The sequence below is a fragment of the Argiope bruennichi genome, chromosome 2 (assembly GCF_947563725.1).
Source record: "Argiope bruennichi chromosome 2, qqArgBrue1.1, whole genome shotgun sequence".
Classification (NCBI taxonomy): Eukaryota; Metazoa; Arthropoda; class Arachnida; order Araneae; family Araneidae; genus Argiope; species Argiope bruennichi.
In genome coordinates, this window is record NC_079152.1 from 62513553 (window position 1) to 62538451 (window position 24899).

General features: G+C 26.4%; 2 protein-coding genes across 2 annotated transcripts in view; both read right to left on the reverse strand.

Moving 5' to 3' along the window:
* Positions 1 to 24899, reverse strand: part of LOC129990614 (immediate early response 3-interacting protein 1-like) — a 231976-nt gene that overhangs the window by 157408 nt on the left and 49669 nt on the right. The window lies entirely within an intron of this gene.
* The window catches only part of LOC129990520 (C-myc promoter-binding protein-like), a 53934-nt gene continuing 30193 nt past the window's right edge, over positions 1159 to 24899 (reverse strand). The window contains exons 27-33 of the mRNA XM_056098163.1: positions 18676 to 18876; positions 17001 to 17249; positions 13549 to 13632; positions 13011 to 13134; positions 12856 to 12913; positions 8336 to 8505; positions 1159 to 3378 (exon numbers count right to left, since the gene is read on the reverse strand). Coding sequence (XP_055954138.1) covers positions 3233 to 3378; positions 8336 to 8505; positions 12856 to 12913; positions 13011 to 13134; positions 13549 to 13632; positions 17001 to 17249; positions 18676 to 18876 — 1032 coding nt within the window. The 3' untranslated portion in view covers positions 1159 to 3232. The remainder of the gene's footprint in view (positions 3379 to 8335; positions 8506 to 12855; positions 12914 to 13010; positions 13135 to 13548; positions 13633 to 17000; positions 17250 to 18675; positions 18877 to 24899) is intronic.

Genomic DNA, 24899 nt, shown 5'->3' on the forward strand with positions numbered 1-24899 from the left:
TTTTTTCTTCTTTTTTTTGGAGGAAATAAAGCACTTTTAAGGTGCTTAAAAATGATTTTCAAATTTACGCACTTTTCATGACGCTACGCACCCTGAAAGAATAATTATAAGTATATTGTATAATATTCTTATACAAAAGTTTGGTTTTTTTTTTCTTCACTTTTTCAATGCACATTCAAATATAAACAATTTTTGAAAAATTCATCTTGAAACGTTTGAATGCCCTATATAGAATGCTTCCTGCGATTTAATCTTTGCATGTTCTACAATGAGTAATATAAACTTCTGAGATACAAAATTTAATTTCGAAAATAATAACTAATTTTATTAACTCAATCACTCTTTATATACCTAAAATTTTTAAGTATCAGTAAAGCAATTAAAAGTTTTATTCCTATCATCATATCTATTTTAGCAAACTTTCTGTTAAAATGAGCGTCTTTTGTTTTTTAGTGCAGAAGTTGCTGAAATTATATAGATAAACACAATCACATTAAAAGATTGCAAAAAATACTATGACGATCCTCAGAAAAAAACAAGTGAAATTTATCCACAAAATTTAGATATAAATTTGAACCAGAATTTGGGTCACAATATTTAGTTAAAAAACAAACTTTTCCTTAGTTTTGGAACTGAATATTAATTTGTACTGAACAGTTTGCAGGTGTAACTAAGAGCTTCAAGTGGAATTTTTACTCTGAATTCAGTGCATTTTAATTATAAACTTTGTATGAAATAATAGTGGTAAAAACCCATACGTATCCAAAAGTTTTTTTGTTTTTTTTTTAATAGGAAGTATAAACTGTGAAAGTAAACTGTTTCTACAAAAAACATGTGTAATGAAATAATTTTCAGACTCTATGATTAGTTTAATTCAAAAATTTTTACCATCAGTTGATGTTTATACATGCATTTCATGATGGGAAGGGTGAGTACCTCAATAGATAAACTAATAAAGATGATGTCATTAATTATCTGTTCCCAATTCTAATTCATTATGAAAGATATAATTGGTAAGATTTAGGACAACAAGTAATTAAACAATGAATTTTGCAAAAGACACACAAAAATGATAAATAGTAAAAAAAGAATTAGTGATTTTTTTTTTTTTGAAATTTACTGTATATAAATAGATACAAAGGAAAAAAAAAACAATAATACATTTCTTTATAGTTTATTTACAATTAGAATTGATCAACAAATATACAGATAATTCTCTCTTAAATCAGTTCAAATCGTCAATAGAATGCCCAGTCTAATAATTAAAAACTTTTTTCCCCTTAACATTTTGATACATTTTCTTCAATAAATATTTCAACTAATACTTACACTTATATAGCAATACATAGATGAAGGTAATTAAAATTTTGTAGTGTACTGACACCAGTAAAATCCAGCATTTTAGGCAATACTGTTGGACGCAATATACATATGAATGAAGGTAAAGGAGATCACAATGTATGGTAATTCAATAAATTACTATATGTACAATCTTTGCAACAATAACTGAAATGGAGCAATTTTAAAAGTTATTTTAAAAATGTAAATTACTAGACACATATGTTTCAAAAATTTTTGAAACAGGTGCATATTTTTTTAAAAATTAGTGCAGTTTCATTTTAGAATTAAAAGACATATTTTATCCTATAATCAAATTCATAGTTTACAATAATTTTTCATGAATGATGTTGTTTTGATAACACATGCATGGATAGAGAAGAAAACAGTGCACAATATTTTAAGGTAACAAAATTAATTCTACAACAGTTTTTTTAAGATTCTACTTACTGCATTACATAAAACAATTTTTTTAAAATACTAATTTTTACAATGGCATAATGCCATGCATATCTTTAACTAGAAATATTTTAAAGATGTAAATAATCCAGGTTATTCTTTCTACAAAGATGGATTGTAAAAATGAAAAGTATTAGAGAGTACAGTTATTGCATTTACAAGTTCCCTGTGTTATTTGTACTTCATAAAACATTTGACTGAATTAAAACTCAAATAATTTTAAATTAAACAATTTGAAAATAAAGAAACTAAAAAAGCAATTGGGTTAATACCATAACTTTAAAAATATTTATAACAATTCTTTTAAAACTTTTTTTGAGATGATATCTTAAAAGAGTGTATTCAGAAAATTAATTCATTAATTTAGTTTTGTTGATATAGAAGTGTTATTTAAATATTTTTTTAAACATATTTGACAAGAATATACATGTGTAAAAACACACTCATTAGTTCATTAAAACAAGTTTGGTGACTTGGTTAAGTCATTCGAACACTACTTTTATTTGTTGATCAAATCAAATTTTCAATAAAATTAAAAGCAAGCAGCAAAACTTTTAGTTTGCTATTATTATAGTTTATAATTAATGATAAAGTAATTAGTCTTTCATCTCTCTTTGTTATACTAGACAAATACATAAAAGGTAATTTTCATTAGTTATTATAAAGAGCATGCTTTAAATGAACTTAGTTTATAAAAATATCAAAAATTCATAAATTATAAATTTGATAAAATGATAAGCACATGAAGAATTTTTATATCATACAATAATTGCTCAATAAGATTAGGTTCAACATTTTAACAAATAAACCAAAAGGTGATTTCATTATTATAAATATATATTTATATATATACAATTTTTAAAACTTAAATTAGTATACTTAAGGCATATTTTATTAAAAATATACATTTTTGGGGAAGATAATACATTTCAGTAACTAACAAAATTAAAAAATTCTAAAAATTTAAACCGGAAAAACAACACAACAATCTGAAACTTACAAATTATGTACAATTTTTACAAAGTGCACATTTTGTCAAAGTGATTACATTTCAAAAATCCACCATTTTGATTGTTTTTTTAATACTTTTTTTTTACAGTTCAACCTGTAAAATATATTTTTCAACAATAATTACTAAATTAAATACAGCAGAGAATAATTTCAAAACGAAGCAAAACTTTTCTACATAAACTTTCATAGATTGGTAAAACAAACATCATTAAATAAAACTTTCATTTCATAAAACAAGCAGTAATGGGGAGGGGGAAGAAGAAAATTGTAAATATACTTTGAAATGCTAGAAAAGAACAAAAAATTCCCTTTCTAGAAGGAAAACAACTTTAAAACAAAACACAAACAATCATACATAATAAAATGCATAAAAATTCAGTCTTATGAAGCAGATTGGTGAGTATATGTATATAGTTATTTCCAATTATTCAACTTTCAACTCCAGATCTTTGAAATAACGACGACAAAACACGGCTCCTTCAGCTGGAGGTCTGTCATTTACATGCAGTTGTGATAACTGTTTGTTCGAGAGTTTTGAATAAGATTTCCGATATTCTAAATCAAAAGATACTGAAAAGAGAAGGGAAAATTTATTTGTAAAAATTATCTTTCATAACAAGGTTTAATAATTCAGTTAATAATAAGTCAGGTAAATTATAATAACATTTCCTTTCAATACATCTCTCATTTTTGAGGTTTATTAATAAATTCTGTTTATTCCTAGTTCTCTCATTACTCCCAAACATAATCTCCTTATTTTAAAGGCATACTCAGTTTTTCGATAATGGCATAAAACTGATCATAAAAATATCTCTCAACACCAGAACTCTTCAAAAGAGTATGGCATGATTAGGAAAAGTTTATGTCAGATAATCCTTTATGGCATGCTTTTTTAAAAAGATTCAGCATTGCTTAAAGTAAGTGCCATATGTGTGTGTGTTTGTTAAAAAATTAACTTCAATGTTTGAAACCTGAAAATCTTGCTTATGTTAGCTTTCAATTCTTTGTAACCTACAATACTTTAGTATTAAGTAATTGTATAACTTCATTTCATACTGAAATATAGTAAATCAAATAAAATATACAGTTGAAATACATTAACTATAAAATAATTAATATTGCTAATAATATTTATTTAAATTCCAAAGTTATCTGAAAGCAAACTTTATGAAAAGAAAAATAAAGCTATTTATTTAAAATATTTAACCAAGTTCATTCTTGCACATGAAATTTTCAGGGTAGGCACTTGCATACATATAAACATAGGACATTTTTCAATTCATTACAATTTGGGGACTAAAATGGTCTGGACTGTAATCAATATGGCTAATAACAATATCACCAAGAAATTTTTGGGGAGTCTAAAACAATGGGTATCAACAAAAGAGAACATGGAGTTCTGAATCACTTATAGAGCTGATATAGTATGCTTTCTTCTATATATGTTATATTTTAATCCAAATAAAAAAACTTATACACTGAAGTTCCAATTAGAATCAAATTCAAAATAAAACAAACTTTTAGGGGGAAAAAAAAAACCCTTGATGATTTCAAACACTAAGAGTTGAAAAAAATGTTGTGAAACACAGAGGACAGTATGGGAAGGCATTTCAGAAAAGCCAAGATCCACCCATAGCTGTGAAATTATTACAGGAATATAATTAACATATCTTTATAAATTTTCAACAATTTTTGTTTTACCTGATGTACTCCCAAAAGAAATTTTGGTAATTTTCTGAGGAAATATCTTTTAATATATTTAATAACAAAATAAAAAAAAAAAGTCAAAATATTTGAAATTAATATAGAATGTAAGAATTTATATACATTAAATACAATTTTTCACTTTTCTAAAAATTATTTAGTTTCTAATTAATGAAATTAATATTTCCTTTAAAGTTCAGATTTGTGTATGGCTTTCTCATGCTTCTCAGAGTACATAAATTGTAAATAAATTATTGCTTTTCTTGATTACACAATAATTTATTTGATAGTGAAGATTGTTGCATGGGTGAAATGACTTGAAGACACATGTTGTCTTTTATGTGGTTTATTGGTAACATCAACAACAAAAGGCACATGATTACGCCGTAGTGTAGCAGGCCTAGAGAACTACACATAAAATTTCTCGGGAGAAACGAGATCACATTCCCCCTAGTACACAAGCCAAGTTCACTTCTGCTGGGGGGGGGGACATCAACAGGTGACCACGTGGTATTTACATGATTGGCAGCTACCTCTGCCCAAGAAGACCATGTGGTTAATGAAAATTCCTTTTTAAAGGTACATCAGTTATGAGTTTCCTGCAACATTTTTTCCCCTACTTTCTACCAACATTGTCATTATTTACAATAAGAGTTCCTTTGTACAAACCTTTAACTGAAGCTAAATTTCCCAAATAATATAATAATTCATCTTCTGGTTTTAAATTCAATTTATAATTGAAACTGAATCAATCAAATTATTTTTTCTAAAACTAACTAAAAAACATTGTTTAGACCTTTCATGAATTCAAACTTATCAGCTGTTACCAAACGGCTATTAACATATTTGGCAAGATCACATAAGCAATTATATATATATATATATAAAATTTCAAGACTTCATAATCTTATAACAAGTCAAATCAATTTTAAGTATTAGTTCTTCACTGAATGGATCAGCTACCCCTCCCCCCCCCTAAACTCATTCGAAAAAAATTAAAAATACATCAATGAAAATATTTTGAAGGTACTCGTTTTAAATTGGAGAGAAATTTTCAAATTATCACCTAAGAAATTTTGGTTTCAATTTTATAAATTTTTGAATTCATTGATTGATTTTTAAAAATTTCTTATAATTCAGTAAGTGATGTCATAATTCCTTTAAAACAATAATTATTTGCTCTTTTTGTGGATGCAAATATTTTTTCCCTCTTTTAAAATCATTAGAAAACATAGCACAGGGAAATAAATATGCGAAAGAAATCATCCCGAACAACATAAAATATGAAATAAAATTTTTTTATACATCCAGTTTTAAAATCCAGGTTTCAAGATGCATTGAGTAATCATTATAACTAATTGAGTGTAAAATTCCACGATTGTAAGTGTGAATGATTTATCTGGACATTGTTGACGCAGACAGACAAATGCATACATAAAAACTTCTTTTTATAAGTATTGACTAAATAATTTGAAATTTTGATGATTTCAGTTATAATATATTTCAAAATCCGCTATATTTAATTGCAAATTTTACTTTGATTACAATTTTTTAAAATTAGTTTTTGTTTAAGAATTTATGACTGGTAAAAAAAAATAATTTCTAATAAATATCAGAATAATAAAGGAATAAAGAATTATTCAAACTATTGGAATGTTCCAATGGCTTGAATAAAAGCGAGAAAAAAAAAATCCAAAACTCCAATGAACATTTCAATTGATCCTAATAATTCCTTGGATACAAAATCTTGAAATATCAAACCAACAGACAAAAACAAGAGATCAGAGTTTGCTGTTACTATACTAGACAAGATAGATACATATAAAGATTAAAAAAAAAAAAAAAACTAATGGGGCCACCTTTTATGTAAGCAGTATTGTGAACCGACACAACTGTAGAATTTGGGGTTCACAGCTGCCTCATGAGTTCATGAAACATCAATTTGATTCAACAAAAGTGAATGTTTGGTATGGCCTTACACGCATATACAAGTTATAGGTCCCTACATTTTTGTAGAAAATTCCATAAATGGTGATGTCTACTGTGAAATGATAGTTGATATTGAGGTGGAGAAGGGTTCTGTTATTTTCAGCATGATGGAACACCACCACAGTTTGCGTGAATGGGAATCATTGGAAACTCGATTCGACAACAAGTGGATTGGATTTCTTGGCCTCCAAGGAGCCAGGATCCAACTCCATTAGATTTTTTTCTTCTGGGTACACCTCTAGAATTTTGTTTACACTGAGAAAATTCAGGGTGTAAACCATCTCAGGCAAAAGATAAACACTTGTGTGGCAAACATCACTCCAGACATGTTGGCCAGGACATGGGAAGAGGTTGAATAATATTTTCATGTATGTTGTGTCACAAACGAGGCACATATTGAAATCTACTAAATGATAAAAATCTTGATAAATTAATCTTTAAGTATATATATATATATATATATATATATATATATATATATATATATATATAACATTAACCTAATTTTATGATTTAATTAAAAAAAATTTGCATTAAAATCCTGGAGTTCTTTTATGGACACCCTGCATAATCTGAGTAATGATTGGAAATTCAGAAATGTTTAGAATTATTTAATAAATAGTTCCCTAATTGAATCAGGGTTGCCACTCAAATCTGGGGGGGGGGATTTGCTGTATTTTCTCTGTACATATATGAAATATAAGAGGAAAATGCAAGAACAGCCCTCAAATGCTACATGGAATAACAAAAATTCAATTCATTACTCCATAGCTTTAATGAGTAGAAAAAGCAAGATTTTTCAATAAATGTGGATTTAAACATGCAGTTTTAAAACAGTAAAATTTTTAAATATGAATTCATATATTTATTTATAATATACTTCACATATATAAAACACTGCTAAAAAGCCTCCTTTTTTTCAGCTTCTGTAACTCCACTAGTTGTATCAAGTAGCTTGTTGTTACAATTCCAATATCAGTATTTTTTCTCAGTCTTAGATTTTTAGGATCATCAAGTCCATCAAAAATACGAGTCTAATGTTTTTGTTTCTTTGATTATGTTATGTTTGACAATGTTTTTTTTTTTTTTTTAATCTGTAAAAAAAAAAAAAAAAAAAAAAAAAAAAACGATTTTTATATAAGAAAGGCAGGGATTGAAACTTGTATGCCATTCCTTGTTTCTTATCATAGTTCACTCATCATATCAATTTGTTTTGTAGAACATTTATATGATGACCCTATAACTAAAGTATTAAGTATTTGCACTGTGTATTTTGATGTCGCAATTTTACAATGCGAAATGGTTTTACCATTTCGCGAGTTTTTTTACCATTGCACCAATAGTGTTTTTCAGATAAAATCAGTTAAAAAAGGTCCATTTTACTCTAAGTTGAGACTTGTAAGGCATCACTATGTTCTGGTGATTTTTCTGAGAACCTGCTACGAAAATCAGCCAAACACGAAGAAGGAGTAAGAGAAGGGAGAAATATATAAGTAAACAAACTGCCTGAAAACAATTCTAATCATATATATTTTAAATAAAAAAAAAATGCAGCCCTTTAAAAGATTAAACCATTATTTATTTTTTCTAAAAAATTATTTGGTTTTAAAATATTACCCATTTACCTTTACCCCCAATACATTATTAAACAATAAAACATTATGATATAAATTAATAAATCTATTACTAATATTTGGTCCAATGATTTTTAAATACAATTACTAAAAGCTAGCAGATTAATAGACACTGAATAAAATAATTTAGATAACAACTTAAAAGACCATAATTCACAAGATATGAATTACAAGAAGTCATATTCCATTATTCTACTCACAGTTATCAATATTTTCTCTCCCAATAGCAACAAATGAAAGAAACAATATTTCTCTGTAAATGCTGTGATGATGCTTCCTCTGAGGACCTTTCTTTCGTTCATTCATAAGCATACAAATAGGGGAATAGAGATCATTGCACTGGAGTCGACCTAGAATCTGCTTCAAAACACTTGATGAAAAAATTCCATAAAAAGAGAAAAAAGATCAAAGTTAATATACAAAATATTTTCAAAATTTAGCATAATAACATTTCATTTTATTAATTCCAAGACAAAAAGGGAAAAATTTACATAATGAAAATATGAACTGTAAAAATATTCTGGTTTATCCAAAGGCAGAATAATTTAAATAACATGGTGTGACTAAATAAAATTATTTCTGTAAGAAAATTTAATGCAAAAAAATTTCAATATGCAAAAACAGATAATGAAAAATTTACATTTTTTTATTTATTAGAAATAATTATTTATAAAATAATTTCTATGGTTAAAAAAGATTTAGGAATTAACCTCCTTAAAAGAAATCTAAACTGACTTTAACATTAGAATTAAGGCATTTTTTTTATACCTATAACTATGATCAAGGGACATTTTGACCACTTCATCTGATTACAAGAATAGGCACATTTTTTACTAATATTATATAAACTAAAAGTTCATAAATATTTTCAAAAAGTATGCTAGTATATTTTCCTAGACATGTAGTGAATAAATCTGCTTTAAGTCTTTAAAGGGAGCAATTGTTTATCCACTTTTAGATTTTCAACCAGTTTATAACACATTAAACAGCTTTCTATCAATTATTCAAAACATTGAAATAGGAGCAAATGGTTTTGTTTGTAACCTTTGCGATCTAGCTTACTTTATATCAAAGTGCAGATACTTCATAATTTTCAAAAGTCTGTCCTTAGCCATTGTTTTAGGAAAAGATTTTGAATCCCAGAATTTTGACCATAAGCTCAAGACAGATAGTACTTTTGCAGACAAAATTCCACGAACATATAACAGTAAAATGAAAGCATCTAACTCATTGAGCGATTTCTTATGACCTTCTTCAGTGCACTGTTGAAAGTAATGCAATATTTTTTCATCAATGAAAAAACATCTATACACTGCTTGTGCTATCATCCATTCTTTCTCACTTTGAATATGAAGTTGATCCAACTACTTGTAAGATGTTTTGTTGGGGAAGTCTCCCTGTAATATTTGACAAAATATTTTTCTATTTTCCAAACACAACCATTATTTGCTTTTCTTCTTCTCTTTCATTTTACATATCTTGCATACATTTTCTTCATCCTCAAGTTTGTTTGGTCACACTAGACCTTTTTTTAGTTTGAATACTACTATTGATTTCACTTCTGGAAACTGTGCTAGTAACTGGCAATGAAATATTTTTTTTCATTTAAATTTTTATTTTCATTTGTTGTTTCATGAATAGATTAATATCAGACGACTTGGATCAATTACTTGGTTGCAGTATTAGGAATGATCCAGTCTTTGTTGGATAAATCATATGAACTTTTGGTATGAAATTCACCAGGTTCAATTTCTGAATCGGAATTACCATCATAAAGATTTTCAAAAGCTTTTAGCATCTCTTTATTATTAGATATTTTCTACCTTTTATACTTCATTAAATATTTCATATTCATTCAGTGTAACTGAAATCATACAAAATGAATTGAAGTTAGGTGCATCTACATCTGTTGAAACGCAGATTAAATAACACAAAGAAAATGAGCACTCAAATGGTTTGTGAAACATATAAACAATTGTTTTACTCTTCTCTCTCCTTACTCATTTATATTTCTGTGAAATACACAAACTCCATCTTGGCAATTGCACCTGTTTTTCTATCAGTACAGATAAGAGAAACAAAAATAATGTGGAATATATATATATTGTTGATATAGTCAAAATGACTAGTAGCCTAATTTTAAGTATACACAGTAATACTGTACAAATATATAGTTAAAATGAACAAAAAGAAATTTATATAATACTCAGAAGTTTTTAGAAACAGTATATTATATATATAAGTGTGTGTGTGTATAAATTAATAAGAAAATAAATAATCAATTAAAACAGATTTTTGGTCAAAATGACCATTGTGGTAATTCTAGTATTAAAGCAAGTTTCTCAAAATTTCTAAACCAGCAAGTAAGTGTTTTTTAAAAATTTAATTAGGCAGTAAAAGTTTATAATTACTTAAATTCGCACAAGAAATTTTTAATTTATCTTACAACGAAAACAATAGTTGTTTTTTAGTTTGTTGTTGAAATTTCCTTCAATATACATAAACTTCATAAAAATCTAAATATAGAAAATTTTGAAACTTTTTTATTAAAATTTAAGAATTAAAATTAATTAAAAAAATTTAAGCATACAATGGCCAGCAAGTTTGATATAGTGCATTTTTGCATTTATTTTTCAATTATATTTCTAAATATTTAAAAAAATTAAATTTCTCATGCTGATAGCCAACTTCACCAATTGAGCTATAGTAGTTTGAGAATCCAGATTGCATGATTTGGGAGTTACATAGCTGAGCTTCTTTTCATGTTTATATATGGTAGATTAGAAAGTAGTAAAGCCAAAACACTAGCAATTGATCTAGGAGAGTTTGGTTGATTTGATGGGTTTATGGGCACAAAAACTATTTTTGATTATGCTTTCCAAATATTTAGTGTATGAAAATGTATGATCATATCTTAAAAGTTTGATAAAAATTCCTAATCTAGGTTACAAATAGTCAATTCGTTTAAACTGCTTAAAAACACTTGCATAAAATTATAAAAAAAGCAATATTCAGATTTTTTTTTTTTTTTTTGAAGATAAAAAGTTAAGAATGAGCTATGTTATGAAAGATGTTGTTTAGATGGATGAATGAGAAGAATAAAAGCAGCAGATATGTTAAGAATTAAAATTTGGACATTCTATTAGAATGTATTTAACTGACATGTTGCATTGGCAAAATGTATATGCCATGGAGCAGGTTCATCAAACAACTATTGCTCCTGTGCGTGATATGTATGATTCTTAAATGGGTAATAATTGAATGCAGTTTTTTTTATTAGATAAATTAGGCCAAAAGTCAATGGAATATTTGACAGAGCAAAGTTTATCTTGCTTCTTTAGAATACCACTTTGCCTTAGTTCTTGGAATGCTAAGTAGTAAAGTGGATTTTTTTTAATGCATACATATGCTCTGTATAATAGCTATTATACATTTAATTATCAGGGCTTTTTTTTTCTTTTTTTTTTTTTGCACCAGAATCTCAGAAAAGGATATGTTAATATGGACATTTGTACTCAATAAAAGAAATTCAGCTCTGAAACCAGAGTCTTCATTATACATCAAAGCACTTAAATATTACACAAGAAAATGGGACACAATTAACGAAATTTTCTTAAAATTTATCAAAATCTTTATCTTACAGAACTTTTTCCTGAAGAAAGACATCATTATTTTCCGTTCCCTCTCTTAAAAAATAATATAAATGTCAATATGGATACCATGGCATAAGATTATATTCATACGCTTATGATCTAAAAAATTAAGCTGCTATCAAATCTTTTTGGTGCAAAATCAAACCTTTTTAAAGACACATATGACCATCTTTAATTTTTCTTCAAATTAATATCACTTAAATTGACACAATAATTGAAATCTCTAAAAAAAAAAAAAAAAAAAGAAGAAAAAAAAAAAAGAATAATATTTTTTTCCCCGATTCGATTTCTAAAATATTTAAAGCATGGGAAAAAAACATTTTGCTCAACTGAAAAAAAAAAAAAAAAATCTCATGAGAACTTAATTGCTAAAACAAAAATAAATTCATCAATGATTGCAAAGCAGCATGAAATTTATAATACTCCCTGATTCTTCAGACTAATGCTTAGGGAACTCAGAATACTGAAATGTGTAAATTATGCTTCCAAAAATAAGAGAAATTCTTTAATTTCCTTCAAATAACTGTAATAACTTTCATTTTTAATGCATTGATACACAATTGCGAACTTTCCTCAGCTGATATCTGTTAGGGAGATTTATAACAAGTAAATGCGTTTTGCCTCAGTTTTTAACTAATGTATGCTTAGTCTTCCTTTGAAAATTCTAAAAAAATCAATCTCCCTGTTGAAACCCATCTTTGGGATTCACTCTAACCAACAAAGCTTACTCCTCAGGCATTAAATCATTCTTAATGAAAAAGTCTAGAAATTTCAAAGATATATTCAGGTTCTCATTACTCTATGCTTAAATGGGCAACTGGGAATTTTCAGAATTTGAAGAGCTGAAACAATCTGCCCATTCAATTATGTTCCTAATTATCATTAAAATAGTTCAATGTAATTTTACAAAATAGGTAAACTAATATTTATTTTCTTAATGTTAGGAGATTTTATTCATTAACAATAAATACCTAAAGAACATATTATAATGAGGAGAGGTTGTTAGTAATAATATACTAATTACATTTTTACATAAAAAATAAGAAATCACTGCATGAAACACCTACTTTCTGGATGCCTGATGCTCATCTGTCAAAAGTGCTGTCACTAGGGATGATTGTTCACCTAGAATTAAGAAATAAATGAAGAAAATAAGGAAAAAAAAGCAAGGATTTTTTTTTATAACCAAAAAAAAAATATTTTTACAAGATAATAAACTTGCCAATTTCTTGTTGAGCCCATAGCAAATAAAATGGCTGTCCCATATCCTCATGCAATTTCACATTATCCCAAACACAATGAACAGAAACATTTTTGCTGTCAGCTTTTAACCATTCCTTTGGAATCTGAAAATCATGGATATATTCAGTATGAATATTGTAATGATAGCCATAATCTATACATGGTTTTAAACAATGAATCACTCATATGCATTACCATACAAAACTGCTCAAAAGAGCGCTGCTTAGTAAACATAAATAACAAATTTATCATGTAATGTGCACCATTTTAGATTATTAGATTAAAAAGAAGCACCTGAACAAAATTAAATAAAGTATTCTAATTTACAGACTATAAAAAAGCTTTCTTTAAATTTTTATTTGGTACAAAAGTTATTGTATGATAATTTTGCATTATTAAACATAGGTTGATAATTTTTTTGGTATATTTAATTTTAAATAATACTAATTTTATAATTTCAAAGATAGTTTGATAGAAACTTTTCAATTGAAAGGATCCAATAATAGAAATTTTATTACCTTTTTCCCTTTAGTCGTTGATTCAGAAGACAAAATCAGACTAGAAAGATGACTTGTAACACCAATACGCTTAAAAAACCAGACCTAAAAAATGTATAAGAGTTTATGATAAAAATTCAAATCAGCAAAAAACATGATTTTAATAATGACTGAACATAACAGGAAAATTAACGAGGAATATTATATGTAAAAATAAATTCAAATGATAAATAAAGTTAATTTCCAAAGCATGCTCAATATACTTTTTTTCTTAAATAGTCAATAAGAAGATAATTTTCTTGACAACAAATTTCCTATAGGACATAAGAACAGTTAAAAATACACAATATAAGTGAAATCAAAACTTGCAAAAAAGGAAACTTTAAAAATGAAAACAATTATAATTAACACATGCAAATTACATATTTTTGCTGAAAAAACAATGAGAGGACTAGTACATTTAAATTTGAAGCAATCTTAATTTATAAGGACAACAGCATAAACTATACTGTATGAAAAATTTTTGATTAAAGTATATTAATCCACAAAGTGAAATAAGAATCTGATTTAGAGAATACAAAAAAGCCATCATAAAGCAAGTTTGAAAAATAAACATTTGCAAATTACATATTTTCATGAAAAACTATGAAGCTAGTATATTTAAATTTAAAGTAATCTTAATAAGACAACAGTAAACTATACATAATTTTTTTTGATTAAATCACATTAATCCACGAACTAAAATAAAAATCTGATTTAGTGAATAATAAAAAGCCTTCATCAAGCAAGTTTGAAAAATAAATTATAAAAGAATTTTTTTTAAAAATTAACATATAATGGATCTTATGAATTTGTCTTATGCAATGAAAAAATTGTGACTATTTTCATTAAATGAGATAAATAGTACCATATTGCATGCAACATTTTTTTTTTTGAGGGAGACGGAGAAAAGTATACACTTTCCTGTTACTTGTGCATGGACAATGAGCTGAACATTTATAAAAAGTAACATTTCAATAGAAATATGCACAAATATAAAAAAATAAATTTGTTTAAATTTGCATAAATTAAACAGTGTAACATTTTTTAATCCTGTTGAGAGAATCCAAATAATGCAAAAAATAGAAATTAAGAGAATAATACGAAAGAGAGAGAGAGAGAGATTTTACATTCTTCTATCAATATAATTATAAAAATCTTCCTTTATTATTTTGCATTTTCAACTCTTGCAAACAAAGACGGGTGTGTGTGTGGGGGGGGGGGTATTCTTACTTAAAGAAAACTATTTTTTTAATTCAAATGCTTAGTATTTAATACGAAATTTTATTTTCTCTTAGTAATTTATCAGATTAACATACTTTAATTACTAGTAAAAAATACTTTTAATTTATAAAATTGATTAATTTTTAAGTTATTAATTCTAAAAACACTTCAACTTTCTTTCGAGAATATATATATCCTCTTCAGTCCTGACTTTTTTTAAACTGATTTAAAAATTTGATTTCAAGATCTTTCACCTTTGTTACATCTCAATAGTTTGTGGAAAAAAAATATTTGCTGATCAAACAATTTTAAGTCCCATAATTTTAAGGTACACATATGTGTACCTCAGGTCTTAAACAAGTTAAAGCATCCTCAACAAAAAAAAAATTAATTAATTTTCCTGGTAATTTAATAGCTATAATTTTCCTATTCTAAAGCCTTATAAATGAAAAAATACAAAATTTATTATATTAATAATCTATTAAAACTTATTTTGAATGAAATTTCATTTTTTAAAATATTACACAAGTTACATAAGATACTGCATTTTGATATAATACTACATAATTTGCATTAAGATAATATTACATAAGATACTGCATTTTGAGCACTTGATTGTTCTAGATTTACATCCTGGACACCTACATTTTAATTCATACTTATTGTCCATGTAATGTTGTAGATGGCTTGACATATCTAGTCTTATTTCTTTTTAAATGGGAAGGGACAATTTTTCTAGCTCTTTTAGAGGTATTTTCACCAGATGATGGTAATGAAATCTCCAATGATCTTTTAGTTGCATTTCCATAATTTGATGACCCTTCTTCTATTAAGTTTTTTTCATTCAAAGATGAATTTTTACTTGTTCTTTTCTTGCTGATGATGAGAATTCCCTCATATTTCAACAGGGACCGAATTATATGCATTCGAAATTGCATTAAGTTCATAACATTTTCAACTTCATTCCTAATAACTCTGCTTGTTGCTTTGCCACCATTTTATAGTATATCAAGCAATTGACAACTACTAAATCTACAAAATGCGTGAATGCTCGAGTCGATCATTGTTTGTAATTACTGCAGACCGGTAATGTGGAAAATAATGAGCGATGCCTCCCATATTATATGCATTAACAATAGCAAATTATTTTATATCAGCTTTTTATTTCCATTATTTTGACTATTCCAATTGGCTCATTACCTATACATGTGGGTAATAGAGTCACAGATTTATTATCTTTCTACTTGACAAGGCACATTTGACTATCATCTGTGACCCATTCATCCCATTTGATAAGTTTCATAATTTTCAATACATGAGAAATTCTATGGCTTTCCCTAAAATCATTTTTTTCTAAAAGTTCAATAACCTTCTTTTGAGTTAAAGCCACTTGATGTGAAAAAAAATTACTATTAGATTATAAAATTCCGTATATTCTATACATAATGCCAGATTGAAATATCAATTACTGACTACAAGACAGTTATAAAATTAAATTTCTTACTCATATTAAAAAATAAATATTTTTAAATTTATATCTTATTACATTACAGAACATAAGAATTATTTATTATAAAAAAGATATGCAATATATTCAAGGGCAAGCAATGGCAATTTGAAAAAAAACCCGCTCAAAACATAAGCAGCGCAATGGATCGCAAGCACTCAGGAAATGGGGGCGAAAACGCCTGAGGTACACATGTGTACCTTAATATTGCATTTGCACCGATTCTATTATAGAAAGCAAGATATAATTTGGTAATGACTTTAACCAGACACTTAGTATTTTATTAAAAAAATATACAAGTGTTTATTTAAATAATAAATATTAAAAAATGTACTTATATTTGCCGTGTTTTCTGTTCAATGCCATTTTCGTTTGTCTCTAATTAATAGCGATGGATATGAAAAAAATATCGAACTATAGAGCTGTTTATTGATTCAAAATGGAAGCTACATTCATAAATATTGAAAATGCATGCATTATTTCGACATAATTTTTCTTTATGGGACAAGAAAAATGAAAAAAATTGCAAGTACACATATGTGTACCTTGGAACTGAAGAGGATGTATATTATTGTATTAGGAAAGTAAAGTAAAAAACTTCTCATTTTAAATAGAATTTTATATCAAAATGTTTTTTCAAAAATAAGATTTAATATTGGTGATTTTTTATGAATAAGATTTTATATTAAAAAGAAATATTCACCAGATTCCAGTATATAATAGGATGCTGATCTACAAATTCTGGCTTGGTCATACAGTTGTCACCTTCATGTTCCAGGACATTTTCCACTTCTTTCCTGAGAACCAATGGACTCAGATAAGGCACTGTGATGGGATCAATCTCAGCCAGAGAGCGTTTTTTGGTCTCACTCTGTTTCTGGAGGGAAGGATTTTTATTTTCATCCAGCTGATTCTTTGTATTGTTTTCTTCACAGCTCTTTGGGCGGTTTTCCTGCAAAACAATTATCAGTGAATATTACCTCACTATATGTCATAAAGCAGTCAAAAGTGAAATCTAGGAATTAAAAAACACCAATCTTACAAATATATTCACATTCATATGATAGTGTTTATATCATACAATAAAGCTTATTGAAAAAATTAATATAATATACATATGATGAACAACTTAGCTTTTACCTGCATTTTGAATAGAATGATATAAAAACTAACAGATAATAACAACTATTCAAAATATTCTTTAGCCAGCAACAACTCACACTGACTGTTTAATTAAAGCTACAAATGGGCATATGATCAATAAATGAATATATCTTTGGGTTACAAGAAAAGGTCCATGAAAAAAAATTATCTTAAAATAAAAGATGGGCATGAATCAGTTCATGAGAGCATACATGACTATAATTCAGTGACCCCCCCCCCTCCTCCACAGAAATTTAGTATTTCTACCTTTCATGACTCAGAAAATACTCTATCAATAAACTAGTTTAGATAGAAAATCCATGCCAATACAGTCAAGTGCACTGTAAGTACAGTCTGTCTTTGGAACACATTTCTGGTATTCTAGAGGAAAATTTTGTTGTAACTATCTAGATGAATAAGTTACGTAACATCACAAACAACATTTCAATTTTGCAGCGGTGTTATATTTCTTGACCATTATCAGAAAATAGACAAAATGTCAATTAACTGCAAATTACATATAATTCAGATATGGATTTCATATACTTAAAGACTATCTATCCACAAACTTATGATACACTGAATCTACCAATAAACTGGAATCTAGCAAATCATATTTCATGAGTTATCCAAATTTGAAATTGTCCAATTTAGATTCTTTATCCTGTATATAATTTTATAGCATAAAATATTGATTCTTGGCAATTTTTATCCCGAAATATCAATTTTAAATATATTAGGATATCTAAATTATTAAATTGGATGTAATGATATATTGCACAGTCAATTTCAATAGTCATCGGTTATAATGATTTTTTTTTTTTTTTTTTAATTACTGCATGCTAGAATTCCAGAACAGCATATCAACTCTTGAATATGGCACACTAAACTGATTGCTAGATAATAATTTTTTCTAAAAAAAAAAAAAAAAAAGTGATTTTATATATAAGAAAGTTATAGAATCAAAACTGACAACAACAGATTCTTAAATTTTATTTAGTCTTCTTTCCTGCTTAATGATTATTATTAGCAAAATATTAAAGAGCAAATATGAAAAATTCTTGTGGGCATTCTTTATTATATTTTCTATTCTAATATTACTTCCAAGATTTAAAGAGAAAATTCTGAAATATTATAAAAAGAAAATTTTTCTTCTTTTTCTCATATAAGAACACTATATAAGTTTTTTACTAATTAAGGCACATAACTTTTATATTAGAAATAAAAATACTTACATATTCTAATTCATCTTCAAGAAGAATAAATGCATTATGATTGGAGTCAATGTTTGTAGCAACATGAAGATCTTTTTCAATTAAAGGTTCTGGACGGTTGGCAAGAGTATCAGGATTACTGTTGGGAGAAATACTGCCTAGACTGTCAGCTGAGCGAAGGGAATTAGTGTCATTTTCATCCACACCATTCCATCTGAAATCCTATAAAACAAAAAAATAAAATTGCAAAAATAATAATGCAGACAGAGAAAAATTAGGATTTATACCATTAACAAAATTAAATATTTAAAAGAGAAAAGAAAAACATAGATCTGAGACATTTAAGATGTTATAATTCTTTTTATATATGATCTGGAACAATTAAATGCAGAATGAAATGTCTTGCAGCAACTGAATTATAACATGCACAATATTCAATTTTTCAAGAAAATATTTATTATTTAATATTTTGAATATTAATTTTGTTGGCTTTATTCTGTTTTTAAAATTTATGGGTTTTTTAATACTTTAGTTTTGAAGGTTTTCCGCTGCATAGTAAATTTTAAAATAAATACGATTTGTTTTTAATCAGCATGCTAAATAAATTTTTAGTTGTTTCTACCATGAAGAAAAAGTAACCATCATACTAGTATCAGGATCTATAGCAAATAAAGTGTTGAACAAAAGCAGAAATGAAAGTGAAGCTGAAGAGAAGGTACACCAGAAGATTGAGAATATTCCAATTTTAGCTAGATAAATTTAGCTTTGCTAAATAAGAAATTAGAACTATCTAAAATAAATGATATTTCTATTGAAGTAAAGAAGTTTTCCTATTTAGTTTTCAACTAGATATAAAATTTGGCAAGAATATATAGTATATAATTAGCAACAATAGCTAAACTGAATATTTTGATTTTAAAATTAGACAAATTTCTTTAATGAAAATAAAAATACTAAACTTCAATGGTTTATAATTGGAAAGGAATTAGATGATTTAAAGCATTTTCAGTTGTTACAAAAACTACAAACTTAACTACTTTATATGTTAAGGAAAATTTGATTAAAATATTATAGCTTGGAAAATTAGCTGCATTCATCAAAAGCTTTTTAATTGACAGAAAAGATATTGATAGTTTAGCAAATATGGCTGATAAAATTGAAGATATGTGCACTGAAACTGAAATTTGAAGTATAAATCATATACCTAATTCTTTTAACAAATTGTTGGATAGAATTAAAAATTTAGAGGGGGGGATGCTGAATTATATGTTCTTTCTAAGGCTAGAATAAGAATACTAATTATTTTCATTATCTTGATTTCAAAATCACTGGTACAAGAATTTTGACAGGACTTGCTACTTTCATTCTGAATTTACTAATAAATGTTTCGCAGAAAAAATGTCAAACTCCTTGCAACTGGATGCGAAAATTATAAAATAATCATGAAAATTATTATCTACAGTAGGTTTAACAAGAAACTCTTTTAGAAAATGTCTAAAGAATTACTGCAAATTTGGTTTATTTGGGCATGATTGAAGATAAAATTTGTACTTCCTTATAGACAATGGAGTTGATGTTATCATAATTTCATCTATGTCTCAAAATAAAATGAAGGTAGAATCTATAAGTTGATACTACTAATGGCACAGAAATCTGAATTAAAGGTACAAATTGTTAAACAAAGATTTAGGATTAGATATAGATTAAATCTTCAGTTTCTATTAATAATTGCTAATGTCACAAAAGAAATTTTAGGAAAGGATTTTTTTTACAAATTTTATGTCTTATGGAGGGGGAAAAATATAAGCCATATGCAAGATACTTCTTTTTTAAATGATAACATTAATTTTCATCTAATTCTTAATATATACAAACATATTCTAAACCTAATCTTTCCCATATGCATATAAAACACACACACATTATATATATATATATATATATACCAAACAGTCAAATTATAACAGCTTGATTCAAAATGACAAATGGCAGCTAAAGAAGAATTTAAATATAGACTTGACAATGAAATAATTTGTCCATAAAATACAATGGCAACATTCTTCACATCATGTCAAGAAAAGACGGAGAAAAGTATCTTATTGGCTATGCAAGATTAGCAAGAGCTTAATCCTCAGATGATTCCTGTCCAATATCTCATTCTTGGGATAGAAGATTTCGATTAAATATTAACATATACTTAAATTTTCTCAAAACTGCCTCTATTTAAAAGATAGATTCAAATTCTTATTTTAAAACAGCATAAATATAAAATCAATCATATCATCAGACCTTTTAGTTTGTGTGAATTTATTTTAATAAAGTTAGGCTGGAAAAATACTTCTGTGTATTCCAATAATTTATTTTTGAAGTTCTCAAAGAAATGGCTTGTATTTTTACTTCTTCAGACAAAATAATTGAATCTAACAATAATCAGTAACATAAAATTCACTGTAATTTAGTTTTAAAAAGACTGGATATTTTGTCTTAAAATCAAATGTTTAGAAATCAGTATTTGCTATTCAGGAAATTGAATTTTTAGATTCTTAATTATACCTCAGAGTTTTACATCTTTTGTCATTATCTAAAAGAACAAAGAACGTAGCACTTTTACATGATAACAGAAAAGAAACAAAAAGCTAATAGACAGTTGGAGTGAAAAACATTTAGAAAAGTGTAGAAATGACTTCACAAAAGAAGCATTTTTGTCTTTTCCTATCTCTGATTTACTTTTGTTCATTATTTATAGATGCATAAGATATGACAATAATTATTGCAACAATATGAAAACATAATTTAGAAGTCAATTATTTTCTATTCTAAAATAGCTAAATAATACTCAATGAAATTGAACCACTTGTGTTTAAAAATTATTAGACATTCAATTGTTTTTTAAAGGAAGAATATTGAAAATTTATACAGACAATAAATCATAATATTTGCCTTTCACCAAAAACTTGACAAAGCAACACCTAATCAAATCTACCAACTTGATTGCATCTCCTAATTTTTGACTGATATTAAATAAATAAAAGGTAAAAACAATATTTTAGTTAAAAATACATGAGTTTCCACATCAAATTCGCAACAATTTTGATGAAGGTAAAGTTTCTTTTCATTCAAAAATTATTCAAAAGCAATATTGATATTTTGTAATTAACTTATGTTGGATGCAGAATAACTTTATGCATTAATCAATATTATGAATCAAAATCAGCAACTGCTGATAGAGCAATTATTAACAAAAATAAACCAGAAATGATTGTTTATAAAGAAACTCCAGTTCTACATATTTCTCATACTCCACCTTATGAAAGTCATTAAACTAAGAAAGGGAAATTTAAATATTATATACAATATTTCAAAATTAATTAATGATGAACGATGTTTTTCAACATATGCTAAAAGTACTCAAATAATTATTCATTGGAGCAGTGAATTAAAACAGTTTACCAGTTTTAACTGCACCAAAAGCTCTCAATAAATTGACATATGATGAATTACTTAGAAAATTATTTAATGCCAAAGAAAAACTCCTTAGTATCACAGAATTATTTTTCATTGGCTTATAAAAACAGGATAGTTCCATTTAGGATTACATTCTGATTTGTGATGTCATATAGTTGAAAGTTATTATTGACTGTGAGTACAGTACATGTAGGTAAACTAATATTTTTTTTATGAGCACAATTTATTCAAGGCATTCAGAACAATTGGATTACAATCGGAATTAAGTGATTTTTAAGAATACTATTGAAAAAGCTTTGCACTTGAAGCTTTAAAATAGACAGTCATGAATTTTCAAAGTTGAATAATACAACTGGGTTGGAGGATATCAACAAAATCTCCAAATGTAATTCAGAATCAAAAAATGTAAAAACATCCTTTAAATATAAAACAGAAAAATACTGCATCATATAGTATAAGAAAGCTAAGAAATATTTCCTTAATTAAAAGAAACAATAGCTTGTATAAATAATTTGAACTTGCTTTATGGAATTAACCTTTATCAAGCAGAAATGATGATTAAATCTAGATAATCTGAAGTGCAAAGCAGGCAGATCTTTTGGTTAAATACAATAAGTTTATATAAAACTGAGAAATGAAAGATCAAACAATTCAAAATTATAAACTAAACAAGTGAAATTGCACTAAGATATTGCTGTAAACATGATCATAAATATTTATGCTAACTAGGCATTAGAATCCACAGCTGATGCTTTAAAATATATTATTTCAATTAAAATAATCAAAACTATGAAGCTGACACAGAATCTGGGTACATCTGAACTAGAAAGAATCACATTTAGATTCATGCATTGAAAATGTATTCTTGCCTCGAGAAAATGTTTGAGTGAAAGTTGAATATAAGGTCATAAGCCTTATGAAGATTTTTGTATCACATTGGATGGATATGATTCTATTTTAGGAAGAGTCTGGGTGAACTATTTAAAAAATCAATCTATATGACAATGATGAAAACACAGGAAACGAAATTCAAAATATTTCAATAAGATTTCCAGAAGTATTCGAACAAAAAGTTGGCCACAATTCTAATTTTACAATCTTTTTTTTTTAAATATTTATTTAAATTAAAGAGATCAATTCATAGATAAAAAATATTCACTATAAATATATATGCACAATAAGGAAAATTAGATTGATTGTTTACCATTACAGGGTGGCTACAGAAACTATGAAAAAAAAAATTTCTTATTTTCTCGGACCAAACAGTTCTCTGATTTACAGTTGTTAATTATATTAATTTTCTGATTTTCTCCCAATTCAGAATCTCTGTAATGAGTTGTTTAATATAAAAATATACTTCCATGAAGTTCCATTTTTAAAAATGGGATGAACATCCTAAAAAAACTATTAAAATAGCATATTAGGTTTCTTATATAGGAAAAATACTAGAAATTTTAATAAAATATTTTGTTTCTAAAACTGCTTAAGAATTATAGGAAACATTAAAAGTACTCTCTGCAACATATGCTATATTATTTCAGCATTAAAGATTAATCTTTACTTAAAATTTTAGAATAAATCAATAACTAATAAGTGCTTTTTTGTATAAGTACCAGAATTGCATGTTGCATAAAGAATGATTATATGCAATTAATAATATATATTTTAGTTAAGATTTAAAAAAAATGCCAAATATTACTTTCAATCTTTTTACTTTAAGAAATAATAAGAAATTACTTCCTCTAATCAAAAACTTATGCTTTTATAAATGAATAAAAGTATTTTATTTGTATTACAAATAATACTAGAAGTAAAATACTAACTTAAAGATAATAACTCAGCTGTCAAATAACAAATGCTTACTTATTACAATCAAAATATAATAAATTTAAAAGTAATAATCAGTTAATAATTCAAAACTGACATATCAATTATCAGAATACTAACAAATTTTTTTAAGTGAATTAAAAAGTTTTAAAATCTCATTTTTGAAAAATTTTTAAGCTTGCAATTTCTTCCTCAACTCTTAGTCTCTTTTTAAGCTGCTTCAGGTTTTTTTTTTTAATTATTATTTGCTTTTAATTCTTTGAGCTGATAGTCTGCTTGCCCTTTTCTTTCCAAATATCCACATAATTCTCTCCCATCCTTTCTTTTCTTTATACTTTTCATATTTGGGTCATGAATTCCTCACACTTAAATTCAATTGTTTTACACTTTAAAATGATTTATTTCACTATTTGCTTGAATGCTGTCATAAATAATTCTTTTTTTCGCAATGAATATTTGTTCTTTCATATTCTCCCATAAACGTTCCTGATTGAAAATCCTCTCTCAGCAACACTGTTGCCATGAGAAAATATCATTATCAAATTTAATAAAAATATGATATCATTGCAAGGTTTTGAGTTGAGAGCAGGTTGAACCAAAACGTATTTGTATTTTCAGTTTGTATTTTTTTTCGTTTCCCCCCTCCCCCTATTTTTATTATTATTCTTTTTTATTGAAATGTGAAAAAACATCTTTTTAAAAATTTTTTTATTAGAGTTGCTGTTTGCAATGTTCATCAGCTTATCTCTCTTCTTATAATAATGAAAGTTCAAAAAATCACCAGATCTTTGAAAGAAAGCTATACTGGCTTGCTGTTAATATGCTTGTTTTGGTGACATTATCTTTGGATATAAAGAAATGATAACGTAAAATCGCCAATCATGTGAATGCTTGGCAATTCTTGAGGCGATATGTTGTTGCACTAAAGTTTTCCTGATTTTTAGATATTTTTA